This window comes from Apis florea, unplaced genomic scaffold (assembly GCF_048593485.1).
Source record: "Apis florea isolate Af1SG1 unplaced genomic scaffold, ASM4859348v1 contig_1404_pilon, whole genome shotgun sequence".
Lineage (NCBI taxonomy): Eukaryota > Metazoa > Arthropoda > Insecta > Hymenoptera > Apidae > Apis > Apis florea.
In genome coordinates this window covers 1-10,713 of record NW_028256345.1, presented here as the reverse complement: position 1 = coordinate 10,713, position 10,713 = coordinate 1, and the positions used below count along the sequence as shown (strand labels likewise).

The window sequence follows — 10,713 nt, the reverse complement described above, 5'->3', positions numbered from 1 at the left end:
TGTTATCGTGTATAATCATATGTAAAATGTAAAAATTTATTTAAAAAAGGAAGCAATGCACAATATGATATGTAAAAAGTTATTTTATTTTAAATTAAAACGAAGAAAATAATTTTTTCAGATTTTTTTATTATTGTTTCTTATTGTTGTAATAATATTACCAAATGATTTATTATAAAATCACTATTATTGTTTAAGTATATGAAAAGTACTCAGACAGAATTGTATAAAATTATTCGTTCTTTAATTTTATCGTTTCTTTTATTGAAATATTCTAAAAACTTTCAAGTTATTCTTATAATAGCTTCTATAATTTTTGTTTCTTCTCTATTTAAATTTTCTATAAGTATAAATCCATTATTATGATACGTATAATTATTATTGTTATTTATTTCAAAAAATCTTTATTCAAATATTATATATTTCGATTATAATTATAACAGTTATTTTATTAATGGTCTTAATGCCATATTTAATTTTTATATTTTATTTGGAGATTACAAACAATAACATATATTGCATTTTATATATTTATTTATTTATTTTTATAAAATATTGTCAAATGAAACTTTTCTTCATTATTATTTCTTCATTGTTGTCATTTTAATTTACATTTCATCGTTTGTATATATTCTATCCTTTTCAATATGAGATGATTCAAAGGCTCAAGTTGTGAAAAAATGTATACAATGTTTAAAAATATTCCAGTCAGTTATTTAGTTAAAGTTGTTTACAAATTGTGTCACAGTTATAATATCACTGTACTAATTCATTTGATTGTGCAATATTATCTAGTAGTTTTGAAAATAGAGAATTCATATAATATATAAAATAATATAATATTGTAAATTACATATTAAAATGCCTTATATCAACGACAAGTAATAATAATAATAAAGTAAAGTAATAAAAGTAATCTAATTCATAAAAAAAAATATATTAAGAAGAAAAATTTTATTTAACAATATTTTATAAAAATAAGTCAATGTAAAGAAAAATATACTATTTGTGAATTTCAAGTAAAATATGACAATACGAATGATCTTTTACGATATTTAAATAGTAAATATATTAAAAGAATAAGTACAATATTAAATATTGAATTAGATGATGGAATAATCAATAATTAAAAAAAAAATTTTTATTGCTCGTGAGATTTATGAACAGTTTATTTGGAAAAATTTCTCGTATAAAAAACCTTTTCATTATTTTGCTCGCAGATCTTTATTAAGTCTAAACAAAGAATGATGTTATCCGAGAAAACTCGTCGTTTTCGAGAAGAATTTAGTCGACACTTATAATTGTATATTTTTGACTTCAGCTTGGCTGAAGCGGAATCCTATGTAAGCATGACATATTCTCAGACACGGTTAACTCAACTAACATTATTTTAGTTCGAGAAATTCTATAATAGATATATAGTGGGCAACGAAAGTATTCGAATGTTTATATTTACAATCTTTGATGAACGAAATATATGTGTTAATGGAACTTGTTTAAGACAATGAGAGGTGTATAGTAAGAGAGAAATCTCAAGATCATGTCAGCAAAATTTGAAAATGATTCACCAATTTGTGCAGTAATTATAATTTATATTATTATTATTTATAATAATATTATAATTTATAATTAATATTATTTATAATATATTATTATATTAATTATTATTTATAAACACGCACTGTTAGTAGGTTACACAAGTATCATATATGCAATATTATTTAACATTAATATTTTGTTGGATCACCTTTGGTGATAATAATCTCAGTCAACATTCCATACTACCAGTGATTTTGTAAAATTACAATTGATAGAATTCCATATTTTTATAATTTTTTTTTCATCTGCTTTAAAGATATTTGAAGTTTATTTAATTTTTTGCCTATTTCAATATTATAAATTTTCGATGGGATTTATATCTGGATTCTGTGATGGAGTATTTAACATATGAGTTATATTGTATAGAATCCATTCTTTCACGATTTGCGTTGTGTGTTTAGAAGCATTGTCTTGTTGAAAGTAAAAGTCTTCTAACAATCTCAATTATCTTTGAGATTGTTCTTTAAAATATTTAAATATTTGTATTTATCAACCATTCAATAAATACTAAATTACCATTAACTGGCATACCATGATTGAATCACTATGTTTTATTGTTGGGCATACATTTTCGATGTCCAATTTTGTATTTTCTGTATCTTCTCCATACATAATTTCGTCTATCCAAATTAAAAATATTAAATTTAGATTCATTAGAAAATATCACTTTTTCTCAAAAAGCATTATTTTTTGTTACAAATGTTTTTGCAAAAATCAATCTTTTCTTTTGATTTTGCTTATTAATGTATAGCTTTCTTCTTAGTACTCTACCATGAAAATTATTATTTCGTAAGACTTGTCGACGTAACTTGAGGATGAACATCTTTATCAAACATTTCTGATATCATATTTGAAAGTGTAGGTGTAGATATAATAGGATTTTTTTCTTACTTCGCAGATAATAACTTTTTCTTTTCTTTCAGTTAATTTTCTTGGTCGATTTGAACGAGTTTTATTTATAATTGTTCCTTCATTTTTTGATTTTTTTATGATGTAATGTATTATAGATTTACTTCCGTTTATTGATTTTTGCTATCTCATTATATGATTTTTCATCCTTATGCAACCGAAGGATAGGTTTTCATTCATACTTTTCTATTTCAGACTTTTTCGTATTCATTTTGAATGTTTTACTGCAGATTTTTATTTTACTGTTAGTGAAACGATAGCTTGATATCAACTGCAACATGTAAATTCTCTCGCTTAATATCTGTGTTTATATTTCTGGCTAAAGTGTTTAAATCAGCGTTCGAATACTTTTGTAACTTACTAACGTTGCGTGTTTATAATAAATGTATTATATCTATTACACAAATCGGTGAATCATTTTCAAATTTTGCAACATAATCTTGAGATTTCTCTCTTATTATACACTTCTCATTGTCTTAAACAAGTTTCATTAACATATATATTTCGCTCATCAAAGATTGTAAATGTAAGCGTTCGAATACTTTCATTATTATCCACTGTATATTGATCATCAATTTCTAATCATTAACATTTTGATATTTTTGTATACTCATCAAGCACTAACTAACTCAATTCGAAGAATTTTTGTCTAATGTAAAAGGCACAGGCATTATCCGCGATATTATTATCGTGTCCCACGAGGAAATTGTGATTCTTCCGATTGAACTAGGAAAGGATTTTCTAAGGGCACTGAGCTTCATTTGAAAGAAAGTCTTATCGTGAATAGGTGGTGCTCTGATCGTCGGATTATTTGCTGTGACATTGTAAGAGATCTCTAGAAATATACTTGTTATGACAATCAAAGAGCATTAGTTTTCATTCATCATTACTAGTACAATAATAATAATATTGTGGACGCGAGAAAAATGTATAATACTTGAAAAAAAGATTCTAAGCGTGCAAAACAGTTAACAAAGCTAATTGCATGTATGATAGCTTTGGATATACAACATAGTATAGCAGATAATGTTAGTTTTATTATTCAAAATTGCCGATTCGCAATACAAAATATCATCATGTACAATTTTTAAATATTATATTTAGAATGTATAAAGATTTACGAAATGATGTCAGAAATAAAATAAATATGAATATAGATTGTAATTGATTGATATTTTTATTTATTATTTTAATTTGTGAGATATTACGGAATAGTTTATATATATTTAATAAATATGAAATACTCATTTACGATGATTGGACTCGATGTATAAAAGTTATTTGTCATTGACGATACACTATATAATTAAAGATTTTGAAATAAGAAAGAGAAATTGAAATCAAAAACAATAAGGAATAAAAATAATATTACACAAATAATTCAAAATTTATTATAATTATTGTTGGATATATGTTGCAAAATTACAATTGAAGTGTATATATTCATATTCGATCAATATAAATATGTAATCATATATGGTGATTAAAATAATTTTCCGAATTATTCTAAAATAAATTGTTTAAACAGCTTAAAAAAATTATGATATAAATATTTTTTGTGTAAATAAGTGCTTTTTCTTTCTCTTAAGTTTTAATTTGATTTTTTAAATATAAATATAATAGTGATACTTAATACTTTTAAGCGTTTTATTGTTAAAAGTTTGTTGTTTTAAATTTTAAACTGTAATTGAAGATACGTGATCGTGTAATACTTCCGATATTCTTATAAAATAAGAGCAATGTCTTAAAAAAATTATAAGAAAAAAGAGAACAGAAAATACTAAAGAAAAAAAAAATTATAAAAAAAACGAGAATAGAATTGCAGAATGAAAAAGAAGATAAAGAATATTATTGCGTTGTATATCTCGATCCATGTATGTAGGTCTCATAAGTCAAATGAAAAATGGATATAATGCATGGAATGTACGATTAACCGCATGAAGAATTTATTAAACAAATAATAAGTGATTGTACATATATATAATTATGAAATTAAATTATAATTAGATAAAATTATTGTAATTATTTCAGAAATATAAATTTAATTTTTTAAATATATTTTTTAGATTTTTATTTCTTATTACAATTTAATCTAATAAATATATTTTAACATAAAAAAAAATATTATATGATTCATTTTTTATTAACAAGTTAAACATTATTTATTATAAATTATTTCGACTGCTGCGACTGAATAATAATTATGCATAAAAATATTTATTGTAAATATAATAAATATATTTTTTGCGTAATAGCAATTCAAAGTCGAATTTAATCTTCTATTCCATTGTATGTTAAATTTAAGACATTTAATGAAATACCCCTAAGTATAAAATCCATTACTGATATCTTTCTATGTGTGAGATTTATGTACTAACACTAAGTCTATTTTTTTCGTGATATGGACAATATTGTAAAAGCGATTGATACAAACAAAAACTTAAATCGAATTCCTTGCTTTGCTCGTGTTTTACAATTGGCAATGAAAGACAATGAAAAAGTTTGAACATTTACTTATTTATGTTGTGAATAAATAGAATATACTGGTTTCGCCGATGCCGAAATTAGTCGCTCGTCGACTTATTTGCCGGTGGGCGATGACTTTTTTGGAAGGCTGTGTCCCAACTCAATTCACCGTCTCCGACGGTCAGAGGCACGGTGTTCACTAACAATTGACTCGACTATTGACTACGACCTATCTGATGGAGAGTCGGTGCGGTAGTCTTGACTGCCCGAGAAGTATTCGGTTGTGTGAACTGCCCGAAGGCCTAATCGGTAGTGAGTGTTGGCGAAGAAGATCGCAACCCTCGTTGACTCTCTTCCTGGCTGATTGGGGAGTGTCCTAATTATGAGTGGGGAAGATATCGATGCTGCAATTGGGCATCGACATTCCCTGATTCGAACAATAGGTCCAGGGCGGGAGGCACATGGTCCTGGTCCAGGACACTTGACGTTTTAGGTGACATAAACATTAACATAGACCAGACCTGCAGCTGTCCCTGCTTAGTGTCTCTGGCGCCTCGCCGTCGCGGTCCCGAGAAGGACCGTAACCGAAGGACCTTCTCGAGTGTCCTGTCTATGGGTCGCGTTAACACTCGCGATCATTCCGCCCGCCTTGAACCGCTCGCGTTCAATTCTTCGTGTGGTGGGTCTGGTTCGGCTGTTCGTCGTGGCTGGGGGGCGCTGGGTTGTCGTGGTCGGGAGGCGCTGGGTCATCGTGGTTGGGAGGCGCTGGGTCGTCCACAGGTAAAAGGCAGACCTTGGCCACTGGTCTGGTGAGGGTGCCAGTGCTGGTTAGCACTGATACGATCCGTGTCACCCCATCTCGTCCCGGATGCAACTGGACCACTCGGCCCAATCTCCATCGCTGTGGCGGCAGATTTCCGTCCTTGAGCACAACTAAGTTGCCCACTCCGATGGTCTGAGATACTGGATCCTTCCATTTGGATCGTTGCTGGAGTTGGTGCAAATAGTCGCGCTCCCATCTCCGCCAAAAATGTTGTTGAATTGCCTGCAGCATCTGAAATCTGGACAGGCGACTGACCTTGACGTCCGTGACGTCAGGATGGATTATGTCAGTGGTAGGACCTCCCGTGAGGAAGTGTCCTGGTGTGAGAGGATCGAGGTCTTTTGGATCCGATGACAAAGGATGGAGTGGTCTAGAGTTCATGCACGCCTCGACCCGGGCCAGCACGGTGCTGAACTCCTCATAAGTAAGGCGTGTCTCCCCAATTGTTCGCAGCAGGTGTCTCTTGGCAGACCTAACTGCACTCTTCCACAGACCACCGAAGTGTGGTGCATGTGGGGGCATAAATCGCCATTCGACACCCTCCGCGATCGCATGGTGACCGATCGCCTTCCCATTCTGGTGGAGGAACTCGCGGATCCGACGTAATTCGTTGTACGCGCCCACGAAGTTGGTTCCGTTGTCTGAGCAGATCTCTCGGCATCGCCCTCGGCGCGCGAGGAACCTGCTCAGACAGTTCAGGAACGCTTCTGTCGTTAGTTCCGTAGTCGCCTCCAGGTGAACCGCCTTGGTGGCCAGACACACGAAGACGCACAGATAGGCCTTGGATGTACTCTTACTTCGGGACCGTTCCTTGATGAGGAACGGTCCGGCGTAATCTACCCCCGTACTGAAAAAGGGTGCTTGTACCCGCACTCTTGCCGCTGGCAGTTGGCCCATCTGGTACTCTTCGGTTCTGGGTTGTGCCCGACTGCACCGCACGCATCTCCGAATCACCCCCCGCAGCGTGCTTCTCGCTGAAAGAGGCCAGTAACGCCTACGAATAGATGATAAAACTGCTTCGCATCCCGCATGCAGCAATCGCTCGTGCTCCCCGCGCAGGAGTAGCTTGGTGAGGTATTCTCCCTTTGGAAGGATTATTGGATGTTGATGATTATAAGGTAGGGCAGCTCGTTCCAACCGCCCTCCCACCCTGAGTAGTCCCCTTTCGTCGAGAAAGGGACTCAGACATCTCAGGGAGCTGGATCGCGCCAGTCCCTTTCCTGACTTTAGGTCCGCGATTTCTTTGGCAAACGACTGTGCCTGTAACCATCCTATGATGGCACCCTCAGCGCGGTCGATCTCCGCCCCGGTGAGAAGAAGACCCGAGTGGTCGTCCGATTCTGCGGGAGTTTTCGATCGTTTCCCCGAAAGCCGCGCGCGGACTGCGCGATAGAACCTTATGCAATACGCAATGATTCGCGTGAGTCGCGTGTAATTTGAGTACCTGTTGAAGGCATCAAATTGTGGTGGTGTAGTTATAGTCATACACACTGGAGTGCGCTCCTCGGGAAGCTCACTCGGTGCCGGGCGAGCACGGGGCCAGTCGTCTTGCCCTCGCCACAGCCAGGAAGGACCATCCCACCAAAGACGCGTGTCTTGTAAAATGGATGGCCTCACCCCCCGCGATAACAGGTCAGCAGGGTTGTCACCCGTGGGCACGTGACGCCACTCGCCTCGCGAATTCATCTGAATCTGCGCAACCCGGTTCGCAACAAACGTCTTCCAGCGACTAGAATGACCTCCTATCCACGCGAGGGTAATGGTAGAGTCGGTCCAGTACGTCTCGCTCTCGAAACAGATGCGAGACGATGTTCGCACCTTCTCCACCAACTCTGACAATAACAAGGCTCCGCACAATTCGAGACGCGGCAAGCTGATCGTTTTTAATGGAGCGACGCGTGATTTTGCACAAAGTAACCGAACTGTGGGTTCCGTGTTGTTGACGACGCGCAGGTAGACGCACGCGCCATATGCCTTCTCAGAGGCGTCGCAGAAGGCATGTAGTTCCACGGCGGGACCGTTGCTCACTGCACACCGCGGAATAGCAATATGTCTTAGGGATCTGAGTTCCCCCAAGTAGTCGCTAAACTGAGTATGGATGTCTTGGGGCACAGATTCGTCCCAAGACACTCCCAACTTCCAGAGCTCCTGAAGCAGTAGCTTCGCGGGAAGTACTGCGGGGCCCACCAACCCGAGAGGATCAAAGATTCTCGCGGCCTCTGATAGGATTGTTCGCTTGGTTATTCGGGCGGTAACTGGTTCGTTCAATTCAATAGTCAATTGGTCTGGTATCGGTTCCCAGCGCAGACCGAGAGTACGAGGATCCCTTTCGGGTTGAGGGCCCACGACTATAGGCTCACCCGTGGCACTCTTGACAACCGAAGGCTCATTCGAAGCCCATTTCCGTAGATTGAACCCCGCTGCCCGTAAGAGAGCCTGCAGATCCCCCTTGAGCACGATTGCTTCGTCCGCGGTGTCTGCGCCTGTCAGGAGATCATCCACGTAGAAGTCGCGGAGGATCGACGCGCTAGCCGCCGGATGGCTCGTGGTATTGTCCAACCCCACCTGCCGCAACACCCGGGTGGCCAGATAGGGAGCTGAGGCGGTGCCGTAAGTGACCGTGTTCAATTCGTATGTCTCGATCGGATCCTGGGGGGCCTCCCTCCACAATATGCGTTGCAGAGACCGCTGATGGGGAGCGACCAAGACTTGTCTATACATCTTTTCGATGTCTGCGCTTAAGACTACCCGATACATTCGAAATCGAATTAGGATCGACAAGAGGTCCTCTTGGGTCGGCGGTCCGACCTGCTGCAGATCGTTAAGGGAGACCCCCGTTGAGGATTTTGCCGAGCCATCGAATACCACTCGAAGCTTAGTGGTCGTACTGCTTGCCTTGAGCACCGGATGGTGCGGCAGGTAGAAGGCAGGTCCGCTGGGTACCTGAATAGTTACGTCGACTTTGGCCATGTGGCCCAAAGCCACATAGTCTTTCATGAACTGCACGTAGCGGTCGCGCAGCTCAGGTGCATTTGCGAGTCTCCGCTCCAGAGCGCGAAATCTTTTTTCGGCCATCGCGCGCGAGTCTCCTAGTTCGTGTACGTCTCTCGCGAACGGAATGGTAACCACATAACGACCACTCGGCTCCCTCCCCACCGTTTCTAGGAACCGACTCTCGCAAGGATGAGGCGTCACCTCCCCATTCGACACACCCTCCAAATCCCAAAATTGTGTCAGTTGACGACTCAGCTGTTCGTTTGTAATAACACTACACATTGCCGATTCCGCACGTGGGACGTTGGACAGCCGTCCGCCGAATATCCACCCTAGCTGCGTTTTTAAGAGGCTTGGCAGCCCCTTCCCCAGCCTGATCCGTCCCACGGACATAATATCGCATAACTGACCGTTGCCAATTATGAGATCCACCCCGCGTGGAACACCAAACTGAGGATCCGCCAGAGGGATCTGCGACGGAACGGGAATCGCGGATTCTGGGATCCGGGTATTGGGTATGTCGCCAGTGATGACGTCCATGATCAAGCATGGCAAGATGGTTTGGAACCCGCTGCACCTCGATGATATCTGCAACCGCGTTAAACCGAGTACCGGTCGATGACCCCCTATACCACGAAGAGTTGTTCGATAGGTTTCACGCGGCAGATTGAGACGTCGCAAAAACGAAGTTTTGATAATATCTACTTCCGAGCCCTGATCGAGTAGGGCTCGGCATTCATGTCTCCCACCCTCCCTGTCCGTGACGTAGACAATGGCTGTGGGTAACATGACCTGATAGGGCATAGGATCCCCATCAGCTCGGGCCGCGTGATAGGTGTGCGGAGTGGCACTCGCGGGCGCCTCCGCCACGGTATTGACGGTCGTAGGGGTGTTCGTGGATTTCTTCCCCAGATGGAGCAAGGTGTGATGCTTCTCCTTGCACTGTTTACACGAGCCGCTGCTGCATTCTTTGGCTCCGTGTCCCGAACGAAGACAGTTGAAGCACACCTTCAACTTCTTAACCTGAGCTATGCGGGCCTTAATCGCGAGCGCCTTGAATTGCTCGCACCGTGCGAGTATATGATCCGAAGCACATTGCGGGCAGACCGGGTTTTCCGTGGTCACCAAGGCGACGGTTCTCGCGCGCGATCCCTGAGACAACGAAGGTTTTGATTTCGAAGTGCTCCCGCGCTTCTCTAAGGCGGCCAAGGAGGAACACTGTTGTTTGAGAAACGACCGCATATCCGAAAGGGTCGCCAGACGATCCAGGTTGGCAGTGGCCTGCACCCAGCTCTCAGTTATTTGCGCGTGAAACTTGCCTTCTAGGAAATGTATAATTATGGGGTCCCAGTTTTGGACCTGAACCCCCAGTGATTCTAATGCCTGAACCTGAGCAGTGCACTCGTTGAAGAGCCGTCGCAAGTCCGCTGCCGACCGTGATTGCATCGCGGGAAGATCGAACAATCGTGTTAAATGATGCCGTACGATGGCGTTAGTTTCGTCGTAGTTGCTACGCACGAACTCCCACGCAGCCTCATAATTATCTTCCGCCATCCGGACCGATGTCAAGAGCCGATGTGCTTCACCCTTCAGGGACGCCTTGAGGTAATGGAATTTCTCCATGTTGGTGAGTGAATCATCGCGATTAACCATCGATTCGAAGCTATCGCGGAAATAGATCCACTCACCCAAGTCGCCACTGAAGGATGGTATAGAAACCGGAGGCAACCGTTGTGTTTTTTGTGATCGAGCGACCGGTGTGGACACGCGCGCGGGCTCTTTCGCGGATACCGACGCTGCTCGAACGCGATCAAGGTGGCTCATGGCCGCGCCTATTAGCTCATGATACTGCGTCTCGAAGTCCTCGAAGAAGCGCGAGTGAGTCTCTTCGTCCGCGGTATCCGAGACTAGGGTTTGTATGC

The 10,713-nt window shown here is 40.1% G+C and overlaps 1 protein-coding gene across 1 annotated transcript; it reads right to left on the bottom strand.

Moving 5' to 3' along the window:
* Window positions 1–5,638: 5,638 nt before the first annotated feature.
* On the bottom strand, window positions 5,639–10,414 carry LOC147658866 (uncharacterized). The gene has a single exon (XM_086917727.1). The coding sequence runs from the start codon at window positions 10,412–10,414 to the stop codon at window positions 5,639–5,641; it is 4,776 nt and encodes a 1,591-aa protein (XP_086773853.1).
* Window positions 10,415–10,713: the final 299 nt, after the last annotated feature.

Coding starts and splice junctions, on each gene's coding strand:
- LOC147658866 (XM_086917727.1), bottom strand. CDS start 10,414: ATGGAGAAATTCCATTACCTCAAGGCGTCCCTGAAGGGTGAAGCACAT.